Below are 12,510 nucleotides of genomic sequence, written 5' to 3'. Positions count from 1 at the left end.
GCATCCTTTAATACTGCATATTGTATAATCCATGCTGAATTATATTGAAAGGGCTATAAGTGTATTAAGTTCGCTCTCAAACTGAACCACTCATCCCCACCCCCCCCTCCACCCCGGCACTCCCACGTATAACCGTCGTTCCATGTGCACATTTAACATTTAAAAAAAAAAAGACCTGGAATTCCAGGTGCTTCGTCTACTTTCCAATGTCATGTCAAAGCCTACGTGTACAAGCAACGGAAAAATAGCACAAGTTTAATGAATTTTATAAGATCTATAACAAAAAGTTCACGATATAATCCATGTGTATTACAAATTAAACTTTAGAAATGAAAGACCTAAATGAAATGGAAAGCAAATGTTACTACTTACCCAACAAGGACCCTCCAGATTCCGGAAGGTATATAAGTGTCGCGGGATTACAGTGTATTATATCTGCGAGGCCCACTAATCGAATCCATTTAGAAAATTGTTCTCCAAATTCTTAACAAAACTATTTGACTTATTATTTCATAAATGAAACAATCGCCGTTCTTCCGCCTGACTCTAACATTTCTTTCCCCCTATACACCCTGCAGTATAGACTTAACAGCATGTATATACGAAACAGTTTCAAGTGTTTAAACACTGTCAGTTACAGACAAATGAGGATACTTTGAACGGTCAATAACTCTAAAAAAAGAGAGTATTTTCCGACAGGGTTGTTTCTGTTATAAATGCACGCTTGATTGCTTATTCATATGGAACGCCAAAAGCGCAACGCATTTCGTTGCCTCGATCGATTTCGCCTCCTTCTATTTCGTTGCCTCCTTTTATTTCGTTGCCTCCTTTTATTTCGTTTCCTCCTTCTATTTCGTTGCTTCGTTCTATTTTGCTGCCTCCTTCTATTTCGTTGCCTTCTTCTATTTCGTTGCCTCCATTGATTTCGTTGCCTCCTTCTATTTTGCTGCCTCCACCTATTTCGTTGCCTCGTTCTACATCGTTGCCTCGTTCGATTTCGTTGCCTCGATTGAATTCGCCTGGTTATGTTAATTAGGTATTGCAGGCATGCATTGGTGGGCGGAGCTTTTTTTCTCCTTCGGTCGCGACGGGCCGGTTAACGCGAACGTTACCTGGTCGATCACAGTGCCTAACACGTACTGAGCATGCCTAGCACCTGTTTGAACGTAGCAGACACTAACAGCAGCCACTAACAGCAGCCAATAGTGTATACATCAACGTTACACGCCGTTGGCCACTGATGTTTGTACACTGTGACGAGCGCTGGGTACGATGTGGCGGAAAAGTGGATCCCCAGCAGCCACTAAGGGCAGCCTACATTAGCGGACAATAACAAGACTGTTACTTTTTCGTACCTGTTTTAAAGCGATAATAATTAACGCTATGAATACTGTAAAATGCCAATAATTGCACCATATGAGAGAGAAGATGTTGCTCTTTCATGTGTTATAATTTTGGAATTCAAATGGTGGACGATTTCTGCATCCATATTGAACTGAAACTTGTGATCCTACCAAATCTTGTGGAGAAAGGCGTAAATTGCGACAATTTTTATACCATTTTTTCATATTTTTTTTCAAATGTCTAGACAATTAATTTATGAGAATATGCAACAGTCAAGAGAGGTACAATGACGATGTTAAGTTATTCCTCTTACACGTGGTATGAAAAAACAGCCAGTAACACTTTGATTTATTGAAATTCGATGGCTACAAATCGTTCGATCCTAACAGGAGTGGGATGCAAATGGGAAAATTAGCTCGAAACGCGCGGTAATGTGTTATGATCCAAACGTATTATTATTTCAAAATCCATTAATTTGAGTTATCGACCTAGTTAGGAGGTTCGGTTAGCATCACATCAAAGAATAAAATTTCTTATTTCACGTGTTATACCTACTATTGGTAACAAAGCCGATTTTTTTTACCAAAAGTGGCCTAAAAGTTTTAAAATATTGATTAATTTTTTTATTCTTCAAAATCGATTAAGTTGAGTTATGGAGCCTATTGAGATGTCCGGTTAGCACCACATTTAAGTAGACAGGTTCATCTTTTACGTGGTATATCTCTACTATCGGTAATAAAAAATGAATTCTTGACCAAAAGTGGCCTCAAAGTTTTAACCCCGATACAAACATCTTTAAACGCGCTGTATATACGTAATGTGTAATGATCAGAAAACTGTTTAATTTTTTTTTTTTCAAAATCGATTAACCTTAGTTATGGAGCCTACATTTTTCTGATCATTACACATTATGTATATACAGCGCGTTTAGAGATGTCCGTATCGGGGTTAAAACTTTAAGGCCACTTTTGGTCAAGAAATCATTTTTGTTACCGATAGTAGAGGTATACCACGTGAAAGAGGAACCTTTTTAGTTTAATGTGGTGCTAACCGGACATGCGGCGTGTAACGTTGATGTATACACTATAGTGGCTGCTCTTAGTGGCTGCTACGTTCAAACAGGTGCTAGGCTGCTCAGTACGTGCTAGGCACTGTGATCGACCAGGTAACGTTCGCGTTAACCGGCCGGTCGCGACCGAAGGAGAAAAAAGCTCCGCCCACCAATGCATGCCTGCAATACCTAATTAACATAACCAGGCGAATTCAATCGAGGCAACGAAATCGAACGAGACAACGATGTAGAACGAGGCAACGAAATAGGTGGAGGCAGCAAAATAGAAGGAGGCAACGAAATCAATGGAGGCAACGAAATAAAAGGAGGCAACGAAATAGCAGAAGGCAACGAAATAGAAGGAGGCAACGAAATCAATGGAGGCAACGAAATAGAAGAAGGCAACGAAATAGAAGGAGGCAGCAAAATAGAAGGAGGCAACGAAATCAATGGAGGCAACGAAATCAATGGAGGCAACGAAATAGAAGAAGGCAACGAAATAGAAGGAGACAGCAAAATAGAACGAAGCAACGAAATAGAAGGAGGAAACGAAATAAAAGGAGGCAACGAAATAAAAGGAGGCAACGAAATAGAAGGAGGCGAAATCGATCGAGGCAACGAAATGCGTTGCGCTTTTGGCGTTCCATATATTCAGGCGTCTCAGTGTTGTGACTGAAAGCCTTTTGTTTACCAAAGAGCAACAAAGAGATGACGAAATACGAGTTTATAGGAAAAAATATTATATATATAAATATATATAATATATACAGACAGGTTAAGAAAATGTAATCACAAAGAAAGAAGGTTTTTTTTTGCTTTAAATATTCTGGATGGATATTTACGGTCTGTTATGATATCACAGTGTAACTGCATTAGGGCGTTAAATCCTTTAACGACTTGAGGCTTTGAATATAACTTTCCTTGTACCCAAGTCCCGATTCTAGGCGCGCCCTTCTCTATTTATCTCGTTAATTTGAAGCAAAAAATAAAAGTATCAACAATTGAGAAAAAAAAACTCCATGAAAATTTCAAAATTTCAAATAAAACTAGAAAAGAAAGAAAATATCTTAAAAATATTAAAAATTATATACGATATTTAATTGTGTCTTAATTACTTCATGCAAATATAGTATTCGGTCAATAATCGGACCATCAAATAGAGGATCATTTTTTCTCGTAATTCCACCTCCCCCCGCCCCCTTTCACTCATATTTAATCCTTTCATTCCTTATATGTTGACGACACCAACCTTTTACTCTTCCGGGCCCGTCCCATTAGCAATAATTACTGCTACTTTTGAAGGGGGGGGGGGGGGGGAATGCAGATTGTTTTCAAAAAGACCTGTTCTGTGATGTCTCTCCTTGAAACATGTCCATCCCATCAAGCTACGAGGGACTTTATATTTATAACAACCACGTCACTAGTATTTTCCCATGTTGCCCAAAATTCCTAGGTGTGTTTATGTTAATGAAAAATTCACTTTGCAGCTCCACATTGATTTTAACGTTCCTAAAGGAGTCGGTGCTCTCAACCGTCTGAGTATTAACCCACCAAAAAATAATTCTCCATTCTATTTATAACACCTTTATCCTATAGCTCAGGGGTTCCCTAACAGGGGTGCATGAACCCCCAGGGGGTGTGGAGTCCATCCCAGGGGTTCGTGAGACGTTTCTGAAAGTCAAAACTAGAGTACTTTTTGTTGAACTAAAATCTGATATATCATATAATTTAGTAATGTACAAATGTCGTACCTATATCGACAAACTCTTTTCGCGTTCCACACGCATATGTTGCCATAGTAGTACCGTACCGTCCATGTGATAAATAACTGAATTATGAAACATCCACAAGCCGCATGACTTTGGTGAAGCTGGTGTACGTACGCATGGCAGTATATATAATAAATATTTGTTCATCACTTGTTTTTTTTTCTTCACAATGTTACACTATGAACTTGATCTTTTACGAAACACTGTTATGCGTATTATAGTATAATAATGACTCAGATCGTGTCTCGAAAAGATGGGGGGTTCGTGGACAACTCTGATACCCACATGGGGTTCGGGGGGGGGGGGTAAAGTTAGGGAAACCCTACTATAGCTTATACATACCTTACTGTAATTCTGTATGGGCCAACAACCATCCGTGCGACTGCAGACACTCCAGGCACAGCACAGCACAGTGTGTTACGTCATAAGGTGTTCCTCTCTTTCTCAGAGTAATCCTCTTTTCGTAAACTCGATACCCTCCACATATAAGACATCGATAGTCATCAAACTGCAACATTAATGTTCAATCATGGAGGTATGTTTTACCTCCACGGTTCAATTTAGCAATAGGGCTCTAACACCTATGTGTTTCCACCTCTCTTGTTTTCAATCTGCCTTTCGTACACAAGCGCACTACATTAGGTTCAGCAAATCTCTCAGCATTCGTGCAAATCGTTTGAATTCCACTCAGCATTTGTAGGCCTATCTATTTCTAAGGTCCTGAGATCTGAACTCATTGCGCGACCTTCACAAGTCTTTACATACCATTGTTAACTTTAAAAGTTGGTTTAGAAAGCTCTTTTGTTATTTAAGGATTCCTAACGTTTCTGACCCATCCTCCCTACCCCTCCCCCTGTTTCATACGTCTGTCTATATTGATGTTCTCCTCTTAGGTTAATCCCATCTCTTTGTATCCTTTTATTGAAATAAAATTGAATTAATGAATACATTGCACATATCCCCTCCCTACCCACCCTGCCCACGGCATCTCCATTTATAACACAGTGCGCACGCTAAGCCCCTGACACCTCTGAAATGTAACTTGAATCAGTATTTTGATGCAAACAACATCAGGACCAAACGAAAAGCGGTTATGCAAAGGACATCTTTCGAAAATGTATAATATTGCAAGAAATGTTACCTTGTACTAATTTGATGTACGTTATACGAGTATTTTAAACAAATATATATTGGCTCCTTGATTTGTGTAAGCAAACCTGGAAAGTTTGATTGGGTACAATTTATTGGATCGGATTCCCTCCCTCCATACGTCACCAGGGAAATATCAAATAAAGTTTTTTTCGTCGTCTTCTCTTTCACTTTACAGACATTATATTTGGGAGAATTATTAGGAAGCGGCAATTTTTTTAGAGATCATTAGAATATTTTAATCATTTAAAAGCTGTTAATATGTATATTTAAATCAATGTGATATTCTTTCAAGGCAGGACGGCACATCTGTTCCGGTTAAGTCTTGTATTGATTGGAATTAGAGCAGCAATATACCGATACCGCGGTATTAGAAACGGTATAATTTACGCAAACCGGGCAGACACGGATCCGGACTGCGGGGGGGGGGGGGAGGAAGGAGGGAGGGTTGTGATATTACACTTCTCCCTTCTCAAAGATTCAAAATTATCTTACCTGTGGTTAAGAAGAAAAAATCAGAAACTGACATGGCAAAAAATATATATATTGAAAAAAGACGCAAAAATCAGAATTGCTTCTTTCAACCCACTTTTGTATTTATCACTTTTATATATGACATATTCACATACACTTTACCACTTGCCATTAATATCAGAAAATAAGTAAAATGAAAGCAAACTGCATCATAGCAGCAACCATTGTATTGGGACAACAAAAGAGAACAATACCAAAGCCCTCTGTCTATTGTTAACTACATTGTTACTGATCTATTGTTTCTTGTAGGAGATAAAAAAAACCCCTAAATATCATCTTTTAGCTTACAAAATAATACTTTTGTTGATGAAAAACTCCGCTGAACAGCTAAGAAACATCTTGATCCATGAGGGAGATATACTTGTTCAAAACTCGCGTTGCCAATCTGTGAGTTTTTTCTTTCCATATTTCTGATAAAAAATGTTAACATTGTTGACATTGAAACCAATGCTATCGTTTGTCATTTTAAAAACTTCAATATTTTTTATTTCCAACATCTGCAAACCGTATCGACATTACAAAAAAATAATCATAATAAATGAAGAATTACTACAACACAAAAGAAAAATGCAGCGCGTGTGGCTTGATGACGTCATATTTAGACTTGCTCAAGTCTTCAGCACTGTACGTTTAGAAACATTAAATATGTGATATCTCCCAAATGGAATAAGATTTTCTTCGCTACTTCGTGAAGTTGTTCACAACAGTAATGTTTATCACATAGACCCAATGATGATAGTAGAGTTTGTGTCTCCTGGCTGTGGAGGCTGGGCTGGGTAGAGTGGGGTGAGTAGGGTGAGCTAATGAGGGAGGGTTGGTTGTTTACAACAGTTATCTATATCAAATAGACCTATGATGATGGTAGAGGTTGTGTCTCCTGGCTGTGGAAGGTGGGATTATTAGGGCAAGGTGTGGTAAGGAGAGAGGGCTGGTTCACTTGGTTGTTCACAACAGTTGTCTTTACCACATACACTAATGATGGTAGAATTTCTGTTTTTTTTTTCTCAGAATAGTCTTTCACTTACTGTTAAATAAACTTGGTGGATAACCTACAGAGGCAAGGTAATGATGCAACACAGTATAGGATGGTTACACATGCTAGTGAATGAACATACAGTTTACCACCACTGAACCCCTCTCCCTCCCAACCCCTCTCCCTCCCAACCCCCTCCCTCCCTCCCAACCCCCCCCCCCCCACCCCCTTGATTTTACCTCAGTTGCTACCACATAGATTTCTAGTGATCCAGGGGATACTGACATACTTAGTGGCCCTTCTGCCACTCTTTGAAAGTAACAACAAAAAGCAGAGCATTCTACAGATATGATATCATTGACTTTATTCATTACTCCTCAACAATGTATCAACCCTCAACTATTTAATAGTAATTCCTAGCTTTAATCTCTTGACTGCGAATGGCATTGAACACTTAGCTGAATATGCGACTGTGTATATATTAGCAGTGTACAGGAATCATTTAGTTAATAAGACACCATTTTATGCAACAATTACAAATTTAACTAACGGTGTAAACACATACCATATATTTTTACAAAGTTAAAACATTGCCACAAGTAGAGAAACCTTTTACACCGAGTTTTAACCGAGCAAAACCTTCCAATATTACAGTTTAGAGCAGACAATTGGTTATAAACAATGACAGAAATCACACACTTTATCATAAGGTCACTTGTGAATATATGTACATTTGAGTGGTGGGTGAAGGGCTAAGGAGGGATTGGGGGGGGGGGGTGGATTTAGTGGAGGATGGGAGGATCACTACCATTACATTTAAGGTTCTTCAGATACAAATTGGTAACAACTAAAAATATTTGATATCCATGAATTTAACAGTGACATAGACACACTAGCGCCCTCTTTTAGATTCACCGAACCCTCATCCGCCGCCCGCAAAGCTCAGGGTTCATCATGCCAAAATTATGTTATCACGACCTAGAGGTAGGCCTTTAATTTAACAACATTAACTTCTCCTTTTTTTTTTAAAGGGATGGCATCACTTCCTTTAAAGGGGCAGTGTTTTGACATTCAGCCTCTTCAACGATGCTAAGTAGCATACACACAACATGGACCAAACTCATAGGTCACACTACCTTTCCAGAGTCATACCGTGGCTTTACAAGCTAGACGGTTATACCTGGACACATGAACACAATTACACCTTCAATAGGCTGTATGACACACTACTACTGCAAGAAATGCAAACACCAGACGGGTTAGCTATTCACTTCTAAAAAAAGGGGTACGTCAACCATGGAAAACCCAGAGTGGCATTTTTGTTTCTTTCCTCACCTTTCAAAATGAAGATGAGCAGATATGACTATAAAAGACAACAAACAGTGATTGTTATCACATAAAGTTACAACAAACACATTTCATATCATGAGAAAATGGAGAACACAATGAAACCAGAAGGGTTTTTTCTTAATTAATCTTTACTGTTGTTCTATTTGTTAATTTCAACTTATCACTGTTCAATTCTTCTACCTGGTTTTTATCTATCCTTGGATCTTTCGAAAATCAGGAAAAAAAATTCTCTAAAACGCACCTAAGAGAACCCCTTTTGTTACTCTCTGAAAGTAAGGGAGAATGATTCATGAGATCTGGGGTGTTTTTTTGTTTGTATCCCGAACGACCAGCACAGAGTTGGCTTTTGAATATTTTTCTTCTCAATTTCTAATCATTGACTTTTTGCCACTGCTACTCCTGACAGCACTTATGCTTTATAAGCTTCTGGTCAGAAATGATTCTGTATAGACCTATAAAAACAGTATTCTTCTTTACACTACAACGCAAGTGTTGACAATTAATTACGAGATGATGTAAAAATATCAGCTGTTTTGACTAAATTTCACAATAAAAAACAAAACTTTACCTTGGAATTCTCTTCTCTTGCCTTCCAAATACAAACAGATACATTGAATGGCTAGGCTAAGGAAGTAAAGCGTGTTTAAAAAAAGAAGAAACGAAAGGTGAATCGATTTGACACTTTTCCAATACTTAAAATAATAATGGACCTGTAATACTTTCGGCTTAAACAGAGACCTATGATTGCTTGTTGCTATAGGCAACAAAATGGCTCCCAACACCCAAAAACATATAAATGTTGAATTGTTTATAAAGTTGAAGACTTCTTCTTATTCCTCTATAACTTACTCCCACCAAAACATACGTCAGAAATGAATGAAATCCAATCAGGTGGTTTCTATACACAAATGCTGCTCCTAAACAGGACAGAATTTGTCCTAAATCTTCAGCTTGAATTTGAAAGTAACATGACCTTTCATGCTTATTTATTTGGAAGGGGAGCGGGGGGGGGGGGGTGGGTGGAGGTAAGACAACATTGGAATGCTTTCTTGATGAAGGATGGGTAGAAGAGAAAAAACAAAAGCATTTGTAGCTCAGAAACCTTAACATACTTTCTAATTTTTAAATATCTTAACAGTTTCCTTTCCTCCCTTCAAATGGAACTTAGCTAGAGTGGAGCTTAACAAACTGCAACTTTTATGGGATAATCAGTAATGAAGTATTCAATGCTTGACTAAAATCGATGCAAAATTCAAAGACCATCTACTAGTATCTATTTTTAGATCACAATAAACAAATGTCAGATTTGTAACCATATACAGATAAACAGCGAGTATGATGTGTTTTCTAATTTTTGTCTTATTCACCCTGGTCGTCTACAGCAACTCTACAAAATTGACGGAATTTGCTTCTTTTTTGAGGGCGTTTGTGCATTCCAAGAAACACTTAACAGCTAACTCTGGTTGACAGTAATTATCAAAAAAATAATTTGGTTCCAAATCTGGTTACCAAACCAAATCTTTAATCCCTGGACATCGATGAAAACCTGAAAAGAAGGTGCCACCATCAGGAACCTTGTAATCTGTGTATCACAGATAACAACTATCTCTGAAAAGATGCATTTCACCTATTTGATATCCTGAAAGCAGCAACTATACCTCTGGATGTTACATTCAAACCTCCTTACCCACTTTACTTCTACTTAACATATTTACCTGTAAAATAACATACTAACATTAATAGCAACAAAACCAAACAAACAACAACAAGAAAACAATAAATTAAGTCTAAAGCTTGACAAATGATACAAACAAAATATTATTAACAATACAATTTTCTCTTTGTATTGAGCTTCTAAACTACTGTTTGATCCCAAAGGGGCTTACTAGCGGGGTGAAAGGGTGGCTTGCCTTCAACATCCGCACCAGCCGATATCTGATGATCATAGTAAATTCTCATTTACATTTAATTATTTATTTATATCTTAAGCGTAAATTTCCTGTTATCTCTCGTTTACAGATTATACGCATATTCCTTCATATAATTCTGCAAATTACAATAAATAGATGAAATAAATTCCATCACCTGTTATTACTCTCTATCATGTACACGATCTGTACTCTGCATTAGAAAGATTTGTACACTGAATCTTATGAACATCAAAATCTCGCAGAACTAGTACCTGCACAAAATCATAGCAAAAACTTGAAGTCCATCGTATGTACAAGTCTTTGTATGACCACAGTTCCCAATATTTGCATGATTAACATTTTTCCAAGCTGTTCTAAAACCATTTATTTGTCTCGCTCAGCAGTTATTCTTTCATATATCAGTGTATCCAGACTTATTCTTTGGAAAATTTTGTCTATAAGTTCATATTGTTCTGAAATTATTTCTAAATGACTGCTAAAGGCCACCTTACCTAGATCCCATAACCGAACGTTTGACCCATAAAAAGCAAAGAACCAACTTCTGAGTTCCCCGTTCTATGTGTGAATTGATGGGGTTGAAATGAAGTGATTCTCTTCCACTGGTGTAGCTATATTTAAATTTGAAAATTGCAAAAGTCCTAAGCACAGTGTGAAGCTATTCATTCTATAAACTTTAGGAATCTAAATATTTTCAATGTTTATGAGATTTTTAATAATTACATAATGAGATGACAATGTGAGATAATATGGAAGGCGATATGCTTTAACACAAGATGTATTACTTCAAACAGCCTCTGATTACTAAAATAATTTTCCTTTATCGACGGTAGTTCATTGATAAAATCAATAAAATGTATTTACATGGCATTTGAATCTTTGTTACGACTGCAACATTGATGTTACATAATTCCCCACTTAGACAGAGAATGCGAATGAAAACCTGGAGACTTTCAAATACAAATAAAAAAAGGGGGAAAAAATAGTACAGAGCATTCAAATATTTCAAACTTTATAGCTTGCTGAAACCAATTTTCATTTAGCTCTTGATAAATGTCCTTCGTTGTCATGAACTGAGTACATGCCATGTTTCACAAAGGAAAAGCTGAAGAGAAGATGTGATCAGGCAGCAGCAGTACACTATGTGACGTCACTCTGTACAGGTTTTCATAGCATGTGAAAATGTGTTTAACCCAAGAACTGCATTGACAGAACCAATAGGGACTATTTTGGTCCCATTATTCGCACTCGTTTTCCTTTCAGGAATTTTTGAATGTATAAAAGGTCATTTCAACCAGTAGATTAAGACAAAGCAAGGGTTGCTGTTTAGGCCAGAAATAGCTCAATTTGGTTCAAGACAATTTGGTTCAATTCTGTCATTGGTGGTTCACCCTTCTTGTTTCTTAAGCCTTTACGTTCAAATTTGTAACAAACATACTTGTCGATTAAGTACATCATGGGTCTTTGGGTCAGATGGAGATAAATAGAGGGCAGACTTCTCTTTTGTTATTTGGAAACTTTCCCTTCTGACTGCACTGATGAAGCAAACGACAGAGACCCTTACCACCCAAAGTCATACCGTACTATGTATTCCATGATTCATATGTCAACACATTTATCCCTTTTGCCTCACAAAACCGTACTTCAACAATGCTTTAATGTGACTGAAATAACACATGCATTACATTACATTATGCTGACCTAATGTAACATCTATTTTACCTATTACTTAAAAAAAAAATTACGATTGAAGTCAGGAAATTGAAGGAACATTTTAGTCAGGAAATTCACTGATATTTAAGCCAGGGATATACATTCCACGTTTTTTAGTCAGGAAATCCACGCATCTCAGAGGAGCCAAACTTTCATTTGACATCTAATTCAGAGGAAGTTCGCAAGAGTCAGGGATAATTCGTGTAAACATTAAAGTCAGAAATTCATGAAACCTGTAAAATTCAGAAGTCATAATCTGAAAGATGTCTGAAGAGATGGGAAACCAGCAAGAAGTGACATTTCATCCTCTGTAACCGCACCGCAGGCGTTGCACATATCGCAGTGAGATTAACTCGCTTCATCCCCAGAGTGTCACATTTGATCCTGTTTTTCCGCCCGTCCTTTCCGAGAGAAATCGTTTACACGACACGACGATAAAAAAAAAGAAGAAGAAAAATATCGTTATTCGATCTGATCAGCTGGCTTTGGCAACTCTGTTGACTTTGCGGCCCAACGGAAAGAATTTCTTCCTCTTCTTCTTCTCGTCCACATCGGACCCGGACCCGATCGACCCTGTATCGTCGTCGTCCAGATTGTCATGCGAGACTTTACCATCTACAAAAGAAATGAGAAAAAAAGAGAAAGAAAAATACTGAAAAACAATATAAAGTAAATATTAAGAACCCCCAAATTGACAGC

The 12,510-nt window shown here is 37.6% G+C and overlaps 2 protein-coding genes across 3 annotated transcripts in view; both read right to left on the bottom strand.

The window, feature by feature from the left end:
- LOC139979800 (protocadherin-9-like) overlaps positions 1-615 on the bottom strand; it is a 45,455-nt gene extending 44,840 nt beyond the window's left edge. Inside the window, exon 1 of the mRNA XM_071990916.1 lies at positions 373-615. The gene's annotated coding sequence lies outside the window, so the exon portion shown is untranslated. The remainder of the gene's footprint in view (positions 1-372) is intronic.
- A 6,543-nt stretch (positions 616-7,158) lies between these two features.
- LOC139980005 (stromal interaction molecule homolog) overlaps positions 7,159-12,510 on the bottom strand; it is a 41,600-nt gene continuing 36,248 nt past the window's right edge. For both annotated transcript variants that reach the window (XM_071991334.1, XM_071991335.1), the window contains exon 15: positions 7,159-12,426. In XM_071991334.1, the coding sequence (XP_071847435.1) occupies positions 12,287-12,426 (140 nt within the window). In that variant the 3' untranslated portion in view covers positions 7,159-12,286. The remainder of the gene's footprint in view (positions 12,427-12,510) is intronic.

The sequence above is a fragment of the Apostichopus japonicus genome, chromosome 14 (assembly GCF_037975245.1).
Source record: "Apostichopus japonicus isolate 1M-3 chromosome 14, ASM3797524v1, whole genome shotgun sequence".
Lineage (NCBI taxonomy): Eukaryota > Metazoa > Echinodermata > Holothuroidea > Aspidochirotida > Stichopodidae > Apostichopus > Apostichopus japonicus.
The sequence above is the reverse complement of the archived record's forward strand: the minus strand, read 5'-3'. Positions and strand labels throughout refer to the sequence as shown.